General features: G+C 40.8%; 1 protein-coding gene and 1 pseudogene across 1 annotated transcript; one reads left to right on the top strand and one right to left on the bottom strand.

Annotated features, from left to right (window-relative positions):
- The first annotated feature begins 7,497 nt into the window (after positions 1-7,497).
- On the top strand, positions 7,498-9,115 carry LOC147309399 (uncharacterized). Its single transcript, XM_086270385.1, has one exon. The coding sequence runs from the start codon at positions 8,241-8,243 to the stop codon at positions 9,075-9,077; it is 837 nt and encodes a 278-aa protein (XP_086126511.1). The 5' UTR covers positions 7,498-8,240; the 3' UTR covers positions 9,078-9,115.
- Positions 9,116-13,946: 4,831 nt separating this feature from the next.
- Positions 13,947-19,383, bottom strand: LOC147309398 (uncharacterized; annotated as a pseudogene).
- Between the last annotated feature and the right edge of the window lie 3,295 nt (positions 19,384-22,678).

Raw genomic sequence — 22,678 nt, 5'->3', positions numbered from 1 at the left:
CAGGTTGTAAATCGTGTTTTTAAAAAGTAACTAAGTAACTAAGTAACTAAGTAACTAAGTAATTAATTACTTTTGAAAATAAGTAATCAGTAAAGTAACGGGATTACTTTTGGGGGGAAGTAATCAGTAATTAGTTACTGATTACTTTTTTCAAGTTCCTTGACCAACACTGCCTCTGATATCCGTATTTCTGATCCTGTCCATCCGGGTCACTCCCAGTGAAGTGGGTCGGTGGTTCGATCCCTGTGTCCTGTACATCCATCTATCCAAGTATCCTTGGGCACATTTTTCCCGAGGTACGCGTGAGAGTGTTACGTTAAAAGTGCTTAGGCATGTGTGTGAATGGGTGAATGAGGCGTGTAGTTAAGAGTGCTTAACGTATGTAGAACAGTGCTCCATAAGTACCAGTCCCATCCACAAAGACACAGAGCCACTCTGATGTTCTCTGTACTCGTCCCTCAACACTCTCAACGTAAACATCACATCTGTGGAGGTCTTTCACGCATGAAGCCATACCACTGCTCACTGATCGCCACCTCTCTTCTTAACCTTGCTTTCCCGTAGCTTCACGGTGTGGCTCATGAACCTCTGTGGTTGCTTCACTTCTGCACTTCACCCTTGTTCTTGAAAATAGGTACCATTAAACCTTTTCTGCTTCCCTCATACACTCCTCATCTGGTTAGAAAGTCCACTGCCCTGTCTCCTGCACATCTCCACACTTCCACAGGTCCACTCTTCATTCTCTTGATACTTCACTTCCTCCGTACTAATCCTGCACTTCCAGTACTACTGCTGTACTTTCCCAGTCATCTGGTAATTCTTCCCTACTATCCTGTCTCGTCTCATCTCCACTGGAATTCTTCCTTCTTCAACTTTAACCAGTTAATGCCTCTGCCTTCACTTGCATCTTCTTGATTTCCAAAGTTTTCATGACCTGATATTGCTCCCAGGTTGCATAGCATGCAGTCCACCTCTTAGCGACTTGCTCATCTCTCTTGTGCCACCTTATGTTCCTCCTAGTTCATCACAGCCATTTGCAAATTCCAGTATCGTCTGTCCTTCTGTATTTCTCTCCATAACAGCATTCCTATCCAACGCCTCCTCATTACCCCTGTAGCTGTGACTGCTCCTTCACATCAGGACCAACATGGGACACTTTCAAAATCTAAAAACTCTCTTTTACTCCTCAGCTTTTAAATCAGAGACTTTTGATTATCTTAAGTGTGCAGCACGTTGGTCATCAGTGGTTGTTTTTAATGTGCTATAAATGAATTTGACTTGACTGTCCCCCTCACCGTTTAAGTGTGCTCCAGTCACTACTCTGCCCCGGGGGCACATCACTGAACCTCCTCCAGAAGGTGATCCAACCTGTGGGGCATGTGCACGGACAACATCTGCCCTTTGACTCCCAGTTTGAAGTTTCATGACTGAGGAAAGAGCGCAGCCTTGGTTTCTATATGTGAATGTGGTGCTTTGATTGTTGCACATTATGCAGCTGGCTGGTGAACTGCACTGTAAAAGCCATGAAGGTTGATGTGCTTATGCGAGGGCGTTGTTTGCATTTGGTTGTTTATGTGCGTGTGAAGTAAAAGCAGACGCCACAGTCAGCATCGGCTCATTTCTCTAAGAGGCTGCAAGATGTCGCTGCAATCTCTCAAGGTGAAGCTGCTTTCATACGCGCACCGCACGAGTGGATGCTATTTTGCTTTTCAGCGAATCCGAGGCCGCAGAACAAACACATCTCCATCTCTTTATCGGCGACTCACCCACACATACGCGCTCACTCTCCAGTTCTCACCTAAAGGTGTGTGGTGATGCAGCTTGTGGCAGGTGGTGCACACAGCGGTGCCGCAGTGTGACTAATAGTTGTTGCTAAATGGCGTGAACATCCTGTGCATCTGTTTGATGAATCTTCCTCCTTCCCGTGCTCGCCTTCCATCCCTCCCTCCGGCTGTCCATCCAATTATACGTCCCTGTCTCCAAGTTAACCACAGGTCATGTGAAATACCACACGACTCAGAAGGAAGCCCACTGATCAGCAAAGTGGAGTGTTCTACGTGACTCAGCAGGAGTGACACGCAGGACAAGAATATAAGCTTACATAAAATAATCGTCACCACTTCACATCATTCCTGTCTATATTTGCAGGCGCAGATGGGAGCAGACGGACGGACGGAACGAGGGTGACATCACTGTTACCCGTGGGAGCCTGGGCCTGTCATTCTTGGTGTCACTTCCTGGGAGAGAATAGAACAGGAAGCCAGCGCGAGAGCCGACAACGAGCGCTCCCCTCACCTCCACAAGGAAGCCTTTTTCCCCCGAGAGCAAAATGTGTGTCTGCTTGTGTCCCTCGCTCACTCCTGCATTCATCGCGCAGAGGGCTGGTGCTGGTTCAGAATTTGTGTAAGCCCTGATTGTTTTCATTTCCTTTGAGCTCAGTTCTGAGCCTTTTGCAACAAATCCTTTGAAGAGCTTGTTATTTTACACGTCAACGGTAGTTAAAATAAGTCAGAGTGGTGACTTTATGGGTACGGATGCAGTAAGCTGTGCCTCTGCAGGCTTTATTTTGCTGCCCTGGGTCAGCAGTGTTTGGAGGAGGGTGGATTTACAAACGTGGAGGCCACTGTGACGTCACCTGATGGTGTTGGACTCTGGGTCGGGGTGAGGCTCGGTCCCTTGGCCGGTGCCACACTCTGCTTCTATGCTGGAGCTTTCCCATATTGGACAAAAGGGTCGAGTGAAAATTGGTTAGCTGCATGTGTAGCTTGCAGGGCTCCATCCATAATTTCTGATCAGTCCTTTTCCTGAATGGTGTAAGCCTCAGATATTTGTCAGGTAACTCTGTTTAACTCCAAAAGGCTCCAAAAGGAAAAGTCCAGTTTGACTCTGCACAGAGCCCTCAGTTAAACCCTCAACATCCACTCATGTTACCAGATCAACAGTTATTCATATGGCTATTTGTTGATATTGTGTTACTGTTGTAAAATGCAGGGACGTGGCTGCAGCTCAGAAACTGCAGCGAGTCATCAGGAAGATCGAAGAGCTTCTCTTCCTGTTGAAGTGTTCTCTTAAGATGATGGCTGAAATAAGTTAGTAAGCTTTGTTGAAATGCCAGCTCGTCGTGAGCTTTGGTTTGCTTTTTTAATCATGAGGCTTTGTGATGATTCATGTCTGTGTTAAGGTGCTAACGTGGCTGATTCAGAGCTGCTAATGAGTAGACGTGTTGTTCTACTTGTCTTCATGCTCTAAAACGCTGCATCCAACTGAGCGACTCAAATGCAGCCTGCTTAATGCGTACACAGCATCTTTGTACTATTCATCACTGTGCAGGCATACAAAGCAGGCACACGTCCTGCTACCTGAATAGTTTTTACACAAATCCTGAACTCACCCATATGGAAAAGATATATATCAATCTTATAAAGTTTGTATCTGTCTTGTGTGAAACTTGTATGAAAAGCATACAAGAGTGAAAACAGATATAAGATCCCTTGAAAAATTATATTCAAAACATTCAATGAAACTTGAATGTTTTGGATACTTATTGTATGAAAGTAATGAGAAAGTGGCCACTTTCACGAGTAATCACATATAAGTTTTTACTATTTCTTTTCCATATGGGCAGACAGGACGCGCTGTGGTTCAGGCTCTGCAGGCTCTGGTGAGTCTGTGTTTAAAGGATGGAAAGATGACTGCGACGCAAAAATGAAATTAAAAATGTTCGCGTTTCGGTCCCTACTGTGGATTTACTTCTGCCCTTTGACCTCTCTAACCAACACAAGTGCATCAAAGCTGAGCCCTCCCTTTGAGGACCCGCACGGTGTTATAGATGCAATGTCGCCCTCTTGTGTGTGAATTTAAAATTGCAGGATTCAGGCTGAGTTTTTAAATAGTATGCAAAACACTGTCTGGTGAACGTCAGCACTAACATCGGATGTAGGCCGCTGTTAGTTGACTCCGCCCTCCAAAGCCCCACCTTTCTGCAGCGCCGACAGCGTAAAGACTTTGTAGCCTGGACACACCTCTGATCATCTGACACCCATCTTCCAAACACCTGGAGGGCCGCTGGGACAATGATGTACTGTTAGATTTGTTGTCATGACGACCTAGTTGGTTATGTAAGCACTGGGCTCTGGTTCCCACAAACAGTGGTGCACGCAGATCTCTGTGCTGTGACACTAGAAACCACACACACGGTCACAGTTTGTCCGTCCCTCCAGCTGCTCACGTGTCACCCTGCAGTGTCTACAACGAGCCATTTAACCCTCGGTGATGAGCCGTAACCCTGTGCCAGCAGCACGTGTGCTTCAGGTGAGGCCTGTGGCCGACTCGGGGCAGAGACTTTGTTGCAGTCTAACGTCAAGAATTTGGGTGGCACAGTTTCTTTCCAGTAATTCAGCAAATTTGTCTCAGTTCCCTCCAAAACTGAAGTGAGGTCGCTGGTTTTCTTGGATTTTTGCTGATTTCTTGAGCTTGGCCACACTTTCTCTGATTGGCTGTTAGCTTCACAACTCCTCCAGTCTGTATGTTGAGATGTCATGTGTGCGACAGGCACAGTACTTTGACTAATAAGTGCTATAGCGATCCTCTGTGTAACCTCGATTTAATCCAAAGATTTCGTGACCCTAAAGCAGACTCACATTTACCAGCTTCTCTGTTGCTCGGGTGCTTCTCTTCACACGCTCTGTCTCTGTGGCAACAGCCTGGAAATGCTTCTGCTGTGGACCCACAACAATGAATGTGTGTAGAGGTACCCATGTGTCCGTCTGTACTGATGGAGCTGATGTGTCACATAGATTTGGCTCTGTAAAGTTGACGTTGAGCATACTCGTATCCATCCGTTCACGTTGGTTTTCCTCTCTGACGTCATGTGGTTCTGTCTTCCTGTAGTGTCTGTGGAAGGTGGGAGGTCGTGAGTGTAGGCTGACGTAGACTGGAGCGAGCGCTCGTCATTGTGTTTGCGAGCACCGTGCTTCCAAACGCCGTTCACAGCAGGCTCGATGCATTGCTCCTGTGGCAGGCGTCCCTGTCTTATGCTGTCAGCCTCACTTTTCATGTGACGTCTGTTCTGTTTGAATTCATCTTCGTTGCTTGAAGCAAGTATTCAGGTGCCAGCTGCTCATGATGCTGGACTGGCATGGCAACAGCAGAGATAACCCTGATGAGCAGATGTGTGTGTTTGTGTTATAATAGTGGTTTTTAGTAGGCTGGACTAACTGGTTTGTATTTCCTTGCTGGAATAATAGCTGACCCTGGTTTGGGCTTTTGGGAGCTAACTTGTGTTTATCTGCAAGCACCTACAGGTGAAAAACAAACGCACTGAAAACTTGTCTCAGCTTCAAGGTGAGCATTTGAACCAACTACCAATGAGAGTGCAGGATACAGGTGACTGATATATGACTGGTTGGTAAATATGTTGCAGGGTCACCTAGGCAACTGGAGCCTGGAATGTCCGCTAGCAACCAATCGTCAGCTTCAGAGCACGACAGCTCGCTGACTTCCTGTGTGGATTATAGCTCATGTTCACATGCAGTGAAAGCTGATGGTTGCAGGTGAATGTTTGCAGGTATCCACACAGACGTCAGACACGCCTGCCTTTCCTACATGTTAGCATCTGTAATCAGGATTACAAGAGTAGACAGGTTTCTGTGCTAGAGGTATGATATATGCTTTGATAGCAATAATATTTTAAAATTAAATAATATAAATGAAAAGCTATGTAGTTGTTCTTTTTGTACGTGGTTATAGGAAGTTCAGTGTAGTTCCCTTGCTTCTGTGGATTTGATAATGATACCTTTACATTTCCTTTGTTGTTGCTCATAGTTGTGGGGTGAAAATGTAATATTGTGACAGTAAATATGGTTTAGTCTAGAACATTAGGAATTTGCTGTGCAGAGCATCCCAGGCTGGAGTCCAATTCCCGACTCAGTCTAGTGCAAAGCACACTTTGGTTTAATGTTGAACTATTTCACAAAGAAGAAGTGCTGAAACCAAACTTTAATCTCTAAAATCTCTAAACTGCAGTTTTAAAGCAGAATAAGGTGACATTGTTCTCCCACCAACCTTTGGTTTCAAATGAATCTGATTTATTCATCGAGTCGTTTTGTCCACGTGAAGCAGTCCGACACAACACTGCACTCTGGATCAACATCTGACTTATTGATCTTTTAATCGTCTTTCTATTAGGAGGTGAATGAGTTGTTTTTTTCATGTTCCTACAACATAACTATATATATCTATAAATCACTACTTACTTGTGACCCAAGAAATTTCTAAATATTATGGTCAGTGCTTCTGATCTGTCCTGAGAAGTACGTGTTGGGACTTTCCTACAGTTGTATTGGCTTTGCTTTATAACATGTCTGAATAAAATTGCCTACATTCAAATTATATATAACTACTAGCTGTTAACCTTCAGTGGCAACAAACGTTGTGGTTAGCTTCCTGTTTGTGTAAAAACCATGCTATCAGCTGCAGTTATCTCTCTTTGTTGGTGCATGTAGTGGCGAAGCACAGATCAGGGCGGAGATCTGCAGTTCATCTCACCGCTGCAGCTGTGGTGACCAAACGTCTTCTCCAAGAAGCTGGTTTCACGTGGTGGTTTAGATGTGTGCTGCTCTTGTCTAGCACCATTTGAAATCAGTGTTCTTGGGGAGAGCAGGACAGCAGCAGTGAGTGAGTGTTAGGAGGACAGTACACGAGTGCCTCGTCTTCCTCTCCTCCTCTTCTTCTGTTGCCACTAAAAGATAACTGATTTCTTCTGGTGCTTAGAGCCCGCTGAAGCCTTCTAGCACCATTTGAAATCGGTTATAAAACTGTGGATCACTGCGTCTGTGAGTCGTCAAAGAAAGAAGACAAGAACCCAGAAAGCTTGGAGGACGCTCGTGGATTACATCCCCATTGATATTATGAGTCTGTCGCTAATAAATCAGCTTCGCCTACGTCAATTTTTAAACTGAGCTGTGGAATTTGACCTTTCTACAGCTGATCAACGTTGCAGTTCTTCAAGATACCACTAGAGGGTGCTCGAAGTCCAAGAGTACTTGGATTACCCTTTGGATGGAATGGCTGGACCCGAGTTGGATACATACATACATACATACATACATACATACATACATACATGTATGTATGTATGTATGTATAAAGTTGTATGTATGTATAAAGTTGGAGCAACAATGTAAAAGTAATAAAGGTAAAGAACACAAGAAAAAACAAGCTTCTGTTTATTTTCACAGTGGGGGTCCAAAGTTGATTTTTTTATGAGAATATGACTGAAATATGACTGAAAACTCAAGAAGACTGCGCTTCTGCACCAAACTACAATCAGACTGGCCAACTCCTTTTTCTCATAGTGTTTACTCTCTTCTTCTTCACAAAGGTTAAGCATGTCTCAGGTGAGGAACCCCAACCCTCAGTGTGGGCTGAGACCGAAGTCTCAGACTGATGTATGTACAAATTCAAAGAAAAGATAGGAGGACACCAAACCCACAGTGGAGCAGGGTGAGGAGAACATTGAATCTGAGGGATTTTATTACACTTTGGGGTCTGACACCTACACAAGCCCCTCGTGTTTATAACACGAATTCTAAACTGAAGCAAGAAATTGTTTTAGTGTTAAACGGATATTTTTTATTTGTAATGATAATAATAATATTAATAATAAGGAGCCCATTGTTTAAGAAAATACATGTAATGACCTCTGATTATAGTTATAATCCAGATGAATGAAATCACTGAAAAACAAATGTCTGATCTGAATACTTTCTGATTCAAAATTAGATTCAAGGATATTTCAGAGTCTAAGTCATAAACGGGTATGTTTTAAACATTCATTTATTTCAGTATATTAGGACTTATGGGGCTCAAAATCACACTCTGATTATAAAGCTCGATTTTTATTATTAATATTTATTATTTTTGTTATTCTTCTATTTCAATAAGACATTAACTAAAGTCCCAGCTTATTTGATTTAAAATGAGTGAAAGCGGAGAACTCCAACCCTCCAGTGGGTTTTCAGAGAAACAGAAGAGACTGTCACTGAGGGGGGGAGAGAAAGATGGCGGAATAAGCGGTTGTACAATCTGCGGGTCTGATTAAGAAACGTGATTTTGATGTCCTGTAAAATACTTTACTGACAAACTGTTACTCCAAAGGAAGTAGAACGCAAGCGAAACCCCCTGGAAGTTACTTTAACAGACCTTCAGGCAGACACAAAGATAAACTTAGAGCGATAAAAATGGCTAACCCCAAGCTAACAGGTAGCCTCTCCGACCATGATTACAACCTTGCTGCTATGCGAGAAGCATGTGAGGATGAAGATATAGAAGAGATGGAACTTCAGAAAGAGATCGGAAGACCCATAGGTGACCACACTCCGTTACCAAGTCCCAATCCCAAAAAAATGAAAAGCAAAATAACTGAGAAAAAGGTGAGCATCGAGAATGTATATGAAGTTTTACTTGGCTTCACAAAGAGATGCGAGGAAAGGTTTGATTCGCCTGAAAAGAAGTTGGAAGCCTTCGAACAACGCATTGAAGTAAATACACAGGCGACCCAAAAAAACAGAGAGGAAATTGACAAGCTGACGACGAAGGTGGAGTCGCTGATGAAGGAAAACAAAGAATTAAAGGAGAGCTGTCGGGAGAGTGCACGTTACCGCAGAAGATGGGACCTCAGAATTTTGGGTCTGACAGAGAAGGACAACGAGAATACACGTGAAACAGTGATCGGCATTCTAACAAGAGTGGTTCCTGTATCAGTGGAAAAACTGCAGCTCATGGTTGATACAGTACACCGACTGGGGAAGAAAGACAATGCAGTGAGCAACAAGGTGCCAAGACCAATCATCATACAGTTCAGCATGAGGACAGCAAGGGATGAAGTATGGAGGAAATCCAAAGAGGCCAGGATCTGCAAAGAACTGAACATAAAATTTAAAGAAGACTTCTCCAAAGAAGACCGTGAAGCTCGGATCAAGCTGTGGCCCAAGGTGCAGGAAGCTCGAAACAACGGCAAAAGAGCATTCCTAAAGGAGGGTTATGCAATAATAGACGGTAAAAGGATCGATCTGTGAGATGCACTTGAAGAAGTCACTACAAGTTAACCATAAAATGTGGGTATGTGTGTGTATATATATGTTTATATATCGTTAGCTTCATAGCATAAGTGCCTAAGTCATTGACTTAGTCAAATGACTTAGGCACTTATGCTATGAAGCTAACGATATACATATCTGTTAAAAATACACAAATAAAAAATAGGAGAGGGTCAAAAAGCAAAGCCGTAGTTAAACGTGGGCTATCCAGAGCTAAAATTGCCGCATATATAAAGAGGTAGTACTGTGATAGGGTCGGAGTACTGTTATGATTACATGGGTAGGACACTAGGCTTATTCCTGCTTCAAGCACTTTTTTTTTCTTCTAGTAAGTGCCAAGGAAGCCGTTACTGTTCTTGTTTTGTATTTTGTTCTTGCGTTTTTGTTTTTTCTTTATCTTATAGATGGCTGTTCTATTAAGTTCCTTAAATGTTCGAGGCTTAAAAAACAATGTCAAACGTAAGGCCATGTTTTTATTCTGCAAGGAAATTAAGGCAAACATTTTGTTTTTACAAGAAACACATTCTGGTAAGGAAGAGGAAACATTTTGGAAACATCAATGGGGAGATAGTATTCTTTATTCACATGGTACTACTCACTCAGCAGGAGTTATGATCTTATTCAACAAATTTGCAGGGAGAGTTATTGATCATAAAAGCGACGGAATGGGGCATTGGATCATGGTGTTGGTAGAAGTCTGTGAACAGAAAATTATTCTTATTAACGTGTATGGATACAATAACAGGTCGCTAAATAGAAATATGATGTCTAACTTAAGTAAAGTAATTGCAAAGTGGAGTACTACATATGGTTCTACCCAGGTGATAACTGGAGGCGATTTTAACCTGGCTCCTAACTCATGGCTTGACAGACAACCACAAAGAGGAAATCAACCAGAACACGATAGCATTATTTGTGACTTTTGTACGACAACCAATATGATCGATTATTGGAGGATGACAAACCCAAATACGAAGAAATATACTTGGTTTAGTCCATCAAATAAAAACGTATGTTCAAGATTAGATTATTGGCTTGTCTCCCAAACCAACCCGTTCTCACTCCCAAAGCGTAACATTTTACGCTAGGTGACAAATCGTCACCATATTACGTTTTCGGCTACCCACCACGTTCCTAAAATGTGAGACCCAGTCAACCCCACTTACTGATCATTGTCTGACAAGTCTCTTATTATCTCTACGTAAACAACAAAGATCTGACAACATATGGAAATTTAACAATAGTTTATTACAAAACGAAGACTTCTGTAAACAAGTTAAAGAACTTAAATCAGAAATTAACAATATGAGCATGACTAATGTCAGTAAATGGGAATGGTTTAAATATAGTGTGAAACAATTAGCTATAGAAACGGGAAAGAAAGTGTCTGCCCTACGCGTATGTGAACAGAAAAATCTAATTGAACAAATTCATTTATTATGTGGTAAACCCTGTAGGACTGCGGAAGAGTCAGAACGCTTACAATCTTTACAAAATAAGCTAGATGAGGTGTACTTGATTAAAGCTAAAGGAGCATATGTAAGGTCTAGAGCCAAGTGGATTGAGCATGGAGAAAAAATTCATCTTATTTCTATAGTCTAGAGAAGCGTAGACAAACAAAGAAAAAATAACTAAATTGAGTAAGGATGGTACTATAATTGAGGAACCAAACAAAATAAGTGAGGAAATTAGATTCGATTAGATTAGATTAGATAGAACTTTATTAATCCCTCGGGTGGGTTCCTCTGGGAAATTCGATTTCCAAAAAAGCACAGCACCGACAGAACTTACAAGAACATTAACATGTTCTATAGTAATCTGTATAAATCAAGAACTGAAAAAGAAAATGCAGATATCTTTTTTGATATGATTAAAGATCAGGTAAAAAAATTGGAAGAGGATGATAAAACATGGTTACAAGAAGATTTGAAAATATCCGAATTAGATACAGCTCTAAAACAAATGGAAAATGGAAAATCGCCTGGAATTGATGGTCTAACGATTGAATTTTATAAAACCTTTTGGCAAGACATTAAAGATTTGTTATTTAATGGCTTTTTGGATTGTTTAAAAAATGAAGAACTATCCCCAACAATGAAAACAGGATTAATAACCTTATTACCCAAACCAAACAAAGATTTACAAATGCTAGACAATTGGAGACCCATAACACTTTTATGTAACGACTACAAATTATTAGCCTTAGTATATGCAAATAGGCTTAAAAGCGTCTTAACCAAATTGATTGATGAGTGCCAATCAGCGTTTATTAAAGGAAGGCAGATTCATAATAACATAAGATTAATATTAGATATGATTGACTATCGATCCTTTATTAATTCAGAAAGTTTAATACTATTTATTGACTTTTTTAAAGCATTTGATTCAATAGACCATAATTTTTTATTTAGATCTTTAGAACTTTTTGGATTTGGAAACAAATTTTGCAAAGTGATCAAACTGTTCTACAAGCAAATTTATAGTTATGTTTCGCTCAATCCAGGCATAACATCTAGGATAGACATATTCTGTGGAATTCGACAGGGTTGCCCAATTTCTCCAAAATTATTTATTCTTTGCACTCAATTAATGGCTTACCTCATTGTGAACCATTCAGACATCGAAGGAATAAACATTTTTGATATTGAACTGAAAATAAGTCAGTTTGCAGATGACACAGTAATATTTTTAAAGGATAAATCAATACTCGAGAAAGCATTGAATGTCATTTCAATTTTTTCTAAAGCTTCAGGCTTGTGTCTGAACCTAAAGAAGTGTGAACTTTTGCCACTTTATGATTGTTTGGAAAATAGCATGAGGACGATTCCAGTGAAAAATGAAGTTAAGTATCTAGGCATCTATTTAAACAAAGACATCAACACTAGAGAATCAAAAAACCTAAAAGACAAAATTGATGGCATGTCCAAAACACTAAATCATTGGTTGACGAGAGATATTACAATTTTTGGACGCAATCTATTATCCAAATCAGAGGGCGTCTCAAAGATGGTTTATCCAGCATACTCACTATACATTACCCCGAAAAGTATTAAAAAGGCTAACTCTATAATCTATCAATTCATTTGGCGCAATAAAACACATTACATTAAAAAATCACAACTTGTCAAAGATTACGCTAAAGGTGGTATAAAGTCAATTGATTTTCAATCAATGGTTGGAGTATTTAAAATAAACTGGATAAAAGCCTTCCTCTTGAAACCTGACTCCATATGGTTCCATATCCCAAAAAATATTTTCAAAAAGGTGGGAGGGTTGGATTTTCTCCTGAAATGTGGTTTTGATATATTGAAGTTGCCTGTGAAACTGTCAGAATATCATAAGCAGGTCTTGTCTTATTGGAAGATGGTGTTTGCCCATAACTTTTCACCACATTGCTCCACCTTGTGGAATAACAGGACAATTACAATTAATAAGAAGTCATTGTTTATTAAAGAGTGGTTTGAAAAAAACATAATCTTTATAACAGACTTACTTGATGAAAGGGGTCAGTTTCTCTCAGTGGGTGTTTTTAATGCGAAGTTTAACATTCAGTGTTCCCTTAGAGAATATGACAAGGTTTGTAAGGCAATCCCCTTACCTCTGTTGAGTTTGATTCAAGGTTATTTGTATTACTCTAAGGCACAAATTAGTCTACCTTCTTTACATCTAAACCAGATTCCTTTGACGGATAAAAACTGTAATAATAAAACCATGAACAAGATATTTAAAAACAAATTATTTCACGACTTTAACAGTAACACAAAACTAAAAGGGAGTAATATTAAAATAACGAACAAATATACGCACTTTTTAAAATGGCCTATCCCCCCCAAAGTCAAAGAAATGCAATTTAAAATAATTAATGGATATTACCCAGCAGCTGAAATGCTTAAAAAAAGGTTTGGGTTTGAGGTAGAGCCATGTGGATTTTGTTCACAAAAGGTGGAAAGTATTGATCATTTGTTTTTTTTTCCTGCTCAGTAACAACTGACTTTTGGCAAGATTTAGTAGACTGGTTGAGTATAAGAATAGATGGGATGACCCCACTGACTCTAACACAAGTTTTATATAATAATGGTGATCCATCTAAGGAACTGTCCATGCTACACAAGGTGGTGATAATTATGGGCAAATACCACATACACAAATGGCAAAGTAAAAGACCTTCCCTAACTGTATTGAAAATTGAATTAAAATCTTTTTTGTCATCTTTAGAATTACTGAGGGATTCATGTAAAGAGGCTGCAGTGATATGCGACAATGGGACTCAATCTCTATCCTTTTAATGATTGTGTTTTTGGTGTACTAAGTAAGCCACATATATGTTAAAGTGTTCACAGAAAAGAAACTGTTATATGTCATAAAAATGGCCTTCATATATTTATGTATATATGTGTTTTTGTTTTTTTGTTTTGTTTTTCGTTTGGTTTCTTATTCAACCTTTTCAAGATGTTGTTGCACTAATGTTGTCTCCCAACGAGAGATTGTAATATGTGCATAAATTTAATTAAAGTATGGAAAAAAAAAAAAAGACTGTCACTAACCGATCCGTACCGGAAACCCGATCGGTACCCCGCATGCGCGAAAGGTGTCTACTTCCGGTCGAAGCATTTTACGATAGTATCTGTTAAGATGTTAAGAATAACAAGTATCTCTTAAAATGTTTCCGATAATGAAACATTTAATATAATGTAGACAAAAAAAAAAGATAAAAAGATAGTGACAGATCGGGACTCCCGATCCTTACTGCGCATGTGCAGGGGTTTTCTTCTTCTTCTGTTCGGTTAATGGTGTACGAGGATACCGCCACCAGGTGGAGAGACTGTGTAACACTTTTTTTAAAAAAACTTTTATTAACAATTGGAACAATACAGTCACAAACAAAATAACACATTATAGTGCAAATGAACTCTCATGGAGGATAAAAAAAAAAAAAAAAAAAAAGAAGAACACGGTCAATACAACAAAACTAACAGCAAGGATATGGGGGGAGAGGGCTAGACAAAAGATCCACAGTATTAACGGGGAAGAAATTTAAAAAAAAAAAAAAAAAAAAGGAGCACAATATAGGTAATAATCAAAACAGTAGGAAATGGGAAATGTCATCATAGATTGCGGCAAATCTGCTTGACTTCAGTTTTTTAAGTGACATGAAATAATGTTTAAAGTCATTGATGAACCAAGTAAAGGATGGTTTTCTATTCCTCCATTTACAACAATGTATATGGTATTTACCTAACAGGATGACAATGTTAATCACAGTAGAGACAGATGGATGTTGTTTAGCCATATAGAAAATAATATCAGAAATACTAAACTGGGGAATATCATTGATCTTGAGGGATAACCAGCTGTGTAGTTCTAACCAAAAGGCAGCTGACACAGGACATGAGAAAAACAAATGGTGTAATGTTTCACAGGCTGAATCACAAAATGCACACTGGTTAACCTCAAATTTAAACCTCCTCTTTAAAAATTCAGACACAGGATATATATTATTAATTATCTTGAAATGAGTTTCTTTTACTTTTGGGGAGACAGGCCACTGAATGAATTTTGAGAACGCCTTTTCCATGAGTGACTGGTCCCCATGAAGGGCCTGCAAATATCTACCTGAGTTAAACCCCTGGAAAAGAATAGATTTAAAATTCACACTGATAAATTTATTGTTACATTTACTATCATTTAGGATGCCAGTTACCAATTTTTAGGTTTGGCAGCGCTGGATTGACCTCAGAGTGTAGCATTGTGTTGCATATCAGCTGCCTTAGGGCCAAAGGGATAGCACAGCAAACTTTTCTGTATTCTTTTAATGGACAATTAAAGTTGTGTCTCTTTGAGAAAGGCACGTAATCCAATAGAGCACCACTCAAATCCAGCAAGTCAGTTACAAACAAGATACCACTCTCAAACCAGTTCCTGATAAATAATGTCTTTTTGTTAGCAGTTATCACTCTATTGTTCCATAGGGTCGACATGTGAGGAGAAAAGTTGTGTGTAAACATCATTTTCCAAAAATGAAGAATCTGTTTGTGAAAATTAGAGTGTAACAGGTATTTTACTAGTCTCAAAGTCACATTTTAATAGAAAATCAATTCCTCCTAGTTCCTTAAATAAAGATCTGGGTATATGAAACCACATGGAATCAGACTGAGATAAGCAAGCTCTGAGCCAGTTGATCTTAAAGGTTCCGATCATTGATTCAAAGTCTAAGGCTCTGACACCACCCTTCTCATAGTCTTTAACCAACTGTGATCTCTTAATATAGTGGGTTTTGTTTTTCCATAGGAATTGAAAAATAATTGAGTTGGCTTTCCTAATATTTTGGGGAGAAACATAAAGAGAATGACATGGGTAAATTAATTTAGAGATACCTTCAGCTTTGGAAAGGATGACTCTGCCAAATATAGTGATATCCCTGGTCAACCAACGACTAAGGGATTTCTTCATGTCGACGATACGATTGCAGATGTTGTCGTCTTCTCTTCGGGACATATTTTTAGAAATCACTATACCTAAATATTTAACTTCCAGTTCAACTCTTATAGAAGCTATATTAGAATCAGAACACGTGTGAATAGGTAACAATTCACATTTGTTAATATTCAGACATAGTCCTGACGCCTGGGAGAATAATGAGATAGTGTTAAGCGCTTTAGCTACCATGGATTTATCTCTTAAAAACAATGCAGTATTGTCAGCAAACTGGCTTATTTTGAATTCCTTGTCAAAAATGTTAATACCATACAAATCAGAGTCTTTTTGGATGATAAGGGCCAGCAGTTGAGTGGTTAATATGAACAATTTGGGGGAAATAGGGCATCCCTGACGGATACCTCTCTGCACTTCAAACCTAGGTGTCATTCCAGGGTTAAGCGAGACAGAGCTAGAAATGTTACTGTAAAACATTTTGATCACATTACAAAAGTTTTCCCCAAAACCCAGGAAATTCAAGGCTTTAAGCAGGAAGGGATGTTCAACCGTGTCAAAAGCCTTATAAAAGTCCAAAAACAACACTAAGCTTTCTGTCTTTATATACTGGCGATAATCAAGCATATCAAAAATCAATCTAATGTGATTGTGTATATGTCTTCCTTTTATAAACGCCGACTGACATTCATCCACTAAATGTGTTAAACAATCATTTAAGCGGTTCGCATATACATGAGCCAGTAATTTATAATCATTACACAGAAGGGTTTTGGGTCTCCAATTATCCAGAAGTAGTTTGTCTTTGTTGGGTTTTGGAATTAAAGTGATTAAACCTTGTTTCATTGTAGGTGAAAGATTAGTTGATGAGATACATTCTAAGTAAGCACTGTAAAGAGTTAATCTAATGTCATGCCAGAAAAAGGAGTAAAATTCCACTGTTAGCCCATCAATACCTGGTGATTTGCCCCTGGGCATTTGTCCGATTGCCTTGTCCAGCTCTTCGATTGCAAGTTTACTCTCCATACGAACCTTTATATCCACATCCAATGTCCCATTAAGGCCTCTAAGACTTTCCAGAAACACAGTGCCATTCTCCGTTGAATAGGTTGACTTGTAAAGGTTACTGTAAAAATGAAGTATTTCCACGTTTATTTTGTCATGGTCCTCAGTCAAAACCCCCTTGATATTCAGTGATTGAATCTTCTTATTTGATTGTCTGTATTTTTCTAAATTAAAAAAGTAGGAAGAGTTTTTCTCACCCTCCTCAATCCACCGGGCTCTTGAACGAACATAGGCACCATTGGCTTTCTCTAAGAACATTTTGTCTAGTTGAGATTGAAAAGTGTTTAGTTGTATATGTTTGTCCAGAGATAAATCCTGTTTGCAGCATAGCCTGTTAATTCTTTCAATAATGCTTTGTTGCTCCTGTCTTTTCTGTTTAGCAATGGATTTGCTAATTTGAATTGCTACCTGTTTAACTTGGAATTTAAACCATTCCCATTTGCTCACATGTGACATATCTAGTTTATCAATTTCCACAATTAAATTTCTCACTTCAAGGCAGAAGTTGTCATTATGCAGAAGGTTGTTGTTGAATTTCCAAATAAGGGATTGATGTTTCACCTTGGTTAATGAGATGAATAAGGAAATCAAACAGTGATCAGTTAGAGGGGAAGCTGAGATTTCACACTTAGAAATGTTATTGATCAAATTGTTAGAGACTAACCAGTAATCAATCCTGGAACACTGACCATTATTAGATGAATTAAACCAAGTAAATTGAGATACAGATGGATTTTTCAGCCTCCAAGCGTCACAGAGACTAACTTTGTTGACCAAATTAAGGATACTTTCATCGTAACTGTGGCATGAGGTCCTGGATGGAAGACGATCTACAGAGGGATCAGGAGCTACGTTAAAGTCTCCCCCCACAACAACTTTGTCAACAAGATAGCTCAATTTCCATTGCTCTAACTGTTCACAAAGGAAGGTTAGAAGTTTCTTATTCTGAGCTCTATTAGTATAACCATATACACACAGCAGAATGTATTTTGAACCATTAATCTCTGACACTATCATCAGCCAATGACCATCAGAATCACTTTTACAGTCTATGACATTTCCCGGAAACCTATTAAATAAAATCATCACTCCAGCTGAGTGAGACGTACCATGACTAAAGAAAACAGATTCACCCCACTGTGTTTTCCAGAACTTTGTGTCTGCCTCTGCCGAATGGGTCTCTTGTAGAAAGACACAGTTAGCCTGTTGCTCCTTGCAAAAAAGAAAGATAGCCTTACGCTTCACAATGTTTCTTAGCCCCCTGACGTTCAAGGAAATAACAGATAACATATAACACTATTACAAAAGTATTGGGGAAAAGAAAAAGAAACTTAAGAAGACACGCAGGAACGAGCAGCCGTGTCCTGTATAAAATAACTATTCAGTGCAATAACCCTTAACAACCGGGAAATTTTAAATTAAATGACATGCTAAGCAATAGGCTTAATCAACAGCAGCATACCTGAGAGGTGTAAAAGGTCACACAAAAGAAAATCAGTTCGGGTCCACTCTTTGGTTATCAATCAGAGCGTAGCCGTCCTTCAAAAACGCTCTTTCCTTTACTCCTGGCATCCTGGACCAGCGGCCACAGCTTAACTCGAGCCTCCCGATCTTCCTTGGAGAAGTCTTCCTTGAAGTGGATGTTCATCTCCTTGCAAACCCTCGCATGCCTCGATTTCTTCCAGACGTCGTCCCGGACCGTTCTCATGCCAAACTGGATAATTATGGCTCTCGGGGACCCGGAAGATGCAGCGTTCCCCTTCTTTCCCAGCCGATGAACAGTATCAACAGTCTCTCTCAGTTTATCCACAGACAAGGGCACAACTCTGGTGAGAATCCCGATAACTGACTCTCTCGTGTTTTCATCATCTTTCTCAGGAAGACCAGTCAGCCTTAGGTTCCATCTCCTCTTATATCGAGCATGTTCCTCACAGGAGCTGCGCAGGGATTTGTTTTCTTTCTGCAGCTCACCAACTTTCTCCTGGAGTTCTACTATACTTTCTTTATTTTTTCTTATTTCCGCCGTGTTCATGTCAATGCGCTTTTCAAACTTACGCAGCAACGCCGTCTGTTCATCCATCTTTTGCGTTAACACATTGAATGCTTGCAAGATAGCTGCGGCGGTGTCCTCCTCCTCCAGCGGCTGCGCTCGCACCCCTCTTGCTTTCTTCGGGTTAGGGCTTTTCGTCAGAGTGTGAGCCCAGTTGATTCTGGAGTCCTTGGAAGTCATGTCAGTGATCTCCAAATCTTGAATATCCTCCTCGTCACACGCCTCTCTCAATACCGAAACGTTGTAGTTATGATCCATCGCGATCATAGGACAAGTATCAAAATTAACCCCGGACAAATTACAAATTAAAGCTGGTTTACAGTTAGTTCTCCAGTGGCTGGTTGAAGTGCACAAAAAGCGCAAAAAACGGGTTATTGCTTTTAATAAATTCAGAGTTTCAGGACAAAAAAAAAGCCAAAAAGTTTGGACGCCTGCAGTAAAGTTGCTGCTCACTCCGCCATCTTGTCGTATCCTGTGTAACACTCCTGCCCACACAACCGCTGGACGTGGCCGCAAACACGCCCCCTACACTTTTTACGTAGCACCTGTGGCTCGAGTTTTTTGCTGGTTTCCCGCGACTGACGACTCGTTTAATTAAGGTAAAAATACAACCATGTCACTGTTATAAGAAAAGACACACAGCTTATCGTCTCATAGTTCTAAAATCGCTCTGTTGTTAATTCGTTTGCTAGATTAGCCGCTAGCATGCGCGCTGTGTTGGGTGCTTGTTGCTAGCTAGTTAGCGATGCTACACACTCTAATAGTCTGTGTTATTGAAGGATTCAGCCCTCCTTATGTTTTTTTTATCCATTTTTAGACAGCGATGAGATCATCTGCACACTCTACAGATGCCCAGAGTTACTGTTAATATCAGAAATATAATGCTGTCCTCTGGTTTTATACATTTTAAACATTTGGTTAAAATCTCAATGTTTTATACATTCATTGGTGCAGACCCTGAATTGGGACACAGCCTAGTGGTGCCGAGCTGGCGCACCGAGTAGTTCCTGTTACCTGCTGTGTGTCTGTTTTTACAGGTAAGCTGGGTTCCAAATAATACATATGTGATAGACAACAGTAGCAATCGAAAAGCTAGAGAGCCAATTCACGAGTTTAAGGGTTGATAACGATGAATCACCACCAGCTGTTGCTAAAAGCACCTTTATGATCTGAGCATGCGCAGAATGATCCACAGCGCTCCTTTGATCTTCTCGAACGATCATTGTGACGTCACGGCGACATCACAATGATCCTTTGAGAACATCAAAGGATCATTGTGATGTCACAGGGACATCACATTCTCTGCACACCCACCAAGTCTATAAATAGAGGAGGTCGTTAACAGTTTACATCAGAAAGAGCCAGTTGTTTTAGACAAAGCTGACCTTAGACAAAGCTGACCTTTGCATTTAAATCATTCAGAGATTTAACTTTTTTGACACTTTTGAGCTTTAAACCTTTAAAGAAATGTCACAGGGAAACGGTGATCAGTTAGACCCACTGCAGCGTATGGCAGATGCACTCAGGGAAGCACACATACAACTCACGGAAGACAACGCAGAACTCAGTGAAAGTTGCATAGAATTAAGTCAACTTATCGGACAAGTCAGTGGAGAAAACACACAACTCAGTGAAAACTACCTACAACTCAATCAAGAAAACACACAACTGAGTCAAGCAAACGCACAACTCGGGCAAGGAAACGCACAACTCGGGCAAGAAAACGCACAACTGAGTCAAGAAAACACACAACTCAGTCAAGCAAACGCACAACTCGGGCAAGGAAACGCACAATTGAGGCAAGAGATGGCAGAACTCAGACAAACTGTGGAAAATCTTCAGCGCCCAGCGGTACATGAACAAGAGACAACAGAAAGAGAATCGCCTGGTTCGTGGGGTCTAAACCTACTTAAAGTAGGTTTAACTGTTGCCGGATGTGCCATTGCTCTTCCTGCAGCTTTCTGGGTCGCCTCTAAGATTTTCGGCTGAAGAGAATGTCCCACAGGATGGCTTGCGTGTGCTTGCATGCACACGTCCCATCGACAATTGTGGATTGTGGTCCACATCCACAATTACAGCTGTAATTGTGGATGTGGACCAGTTACCCTTTAAAAACAGTAATGATCTTTTCCAGCCACAGTCCACCTTCATCCTGGCGTTGTTCCCGCTGGTGCAGGGTCCGCTCCTCAGCAAAGGTTTCTCCGTTTGGTTCTGTCCAAGGCGTCCTCAGGTGACGCGTTGATGTCTTCCTTGATTTTGTCCATCCACCGTTTTTTCGGTCTGCCTCGAGGCCGGCGCCGTCTGGGTCGATCCTTAATAGTCGTTTTTGCTGAGTTCCCATCGCTTCGAATCACGTGTCCATACCACCTCAGGCGGGATTCGAGCATCTTTTGAACTCGAGCCACAGTCCACCGACCTGTGCTCTCCTTTATGTTTGATTTTATTTTGCCCCTCACCTCCCAACCAGTCATGGCAGAAGACCGCCCCTCCCTGAGCCTGGTTCTGCCAGAGGTTTCTTCCTGTTAAAAGGGAGTTTTTCCTCTCCACCGTTGCCAGAGTGCTTGCTCATAGGGGATCATTTGATTGTTGGGTTGAATTTTTGGATTTCATTTCATTGGCTTGAACTGAAAAACCTAAAAATTCAGCTGAGGGGTTCACATAGTGGAGAGCACTACATTTGTTAACTGCACTTTGTTTATTTGTGGATTTTGTAGTTCTTCCTACTACAAAAACTACAAATGAAAACAAGGCAGTTAGCAGCAAATGAAAATAAATAAAACACATTAAAAAAATCTGCTACTGCTCTGTGTGTTTACTTTAGTGAACACTGTTTGTTTTTGTGTTAGAAGATTATAGATTGTCCTGACGTGTCCACAGACGTGTGGATTTGTGTGCTGCTGTGTTCACTTGTGTGTTTTTGTGCACTCAGGAGGACGGTACCTGTCTCGTCGTCATCTCGTAGACAAATATTTGACGACGTCTAGAAGAGAAGTCTGAGTCGCCGTCCAAACGTCTGCCTGCAGCACAACCTCCGTCTCTCAGCGCTCGGCATGCACGCTGAATAAGAGCCCTCAGGTGAACTTCTCTCACCTGCATAAACACTTTGCATCGGTTTCTCGGCTGCAGGTCCATGAAGGCACTTTTGGAGGAATGTTATGGTCTGACCATCATCCTTCAGCTCACTCTGAACTCGCTGAGCAGCTCTCTGGCATCTCTGTGAGGACCTGCAGGAATACTTCTCCAGACTTCTTGAAGGACATTCAAAGCTCTTCTGCCTTCTGTTGATGATGTTGATGACTCCACACTGTTTATGTCCTGCTGAGCTTTGTGCTCTGGGAATGCCAGACCATGACTGATAGTGTTATTGTCACTGCTTATATCTGAAGTCCTGCTGGCAGAAATGCCCTTCAGTCAGAAAGGTTGATGGTCAGGATGAACCTGGACACTTCTTTGCACACGTGTGTCGTATCTTTTGAATGATAAGTGCTGACAGAGACAGACGTGAGTCTGTATTTATATTTCTTGCAGCCTGTTAGCACTGTACCTCCTGCCTTTCCAAACGGCTCTTCTGTGTTTCTGTCTCATCGTTCTGCTGATGAACATTTGTCGCCCACCGTGATCTCAGCACGTCGTCCTGGTTCTGGAGAGCAGACGTGTGTTGATCTGAGTCCTGTGATTTCCAGTAGTGATTTATTCCCAAGACAAAATCAAATCGTCCTCTGCTGCCGTGTTGTTGCACAATAAAAACGATGCAGCTGTCAGAAACGGTCCGGCCCTGGTTATTGTCTCAGATACGACGCTCGTCTTATCCTGTCTGCTTCTGTCGGTTTCCTTCATTTACTTCTTGTTATTTTCCTAAAATGTGCTCCAGAGTGACAAAAATATCTGCTGGAGTTGATGCTGCCCTAAAACCTCTGTGACATCGTTGCACTCACTTGCTTGACTCAGTTGTGCGTTTGCTTGACTGAGTTGTGCGTTTTCTTGACTCAGTTGTGCGTTTTCTTGACTCAGTTGTGCGTTTGCTTGACTCAGTTGT

This window comes from Aulonocara sp. 'chitande type north' Nkhata Bay, linkage group LG17 (assembly GCF_057382095.1).
Source record: "Aulonocara sp. 'chitande type north' Nkhata Bay isolate Kocher_YH1m ecotype deep benthic linkage group LG17, A_spYH_male_GT1.1, whole genome shotgun sequence".
NCBI lineage: Eukaryota > Metazoa > Chordata > Actinopteri > Cichliformes > Cichlidae > Aulonocara > Aulonocara sp. 'chitande type north' Nkhata Bay.
This window is presented reverse-complemented; position numbering and strand designations above follow the sequence as displayed.

Excerpts from the sequence above, each read along its gene's own strand:
- LOC147309399 (XM_086270385.1), top strand. The coding sequence starts at position 8,241 with ATGGCTAACCCCAAGCTAACAGGTAGCCTCTCCGACCATGATTACAAC.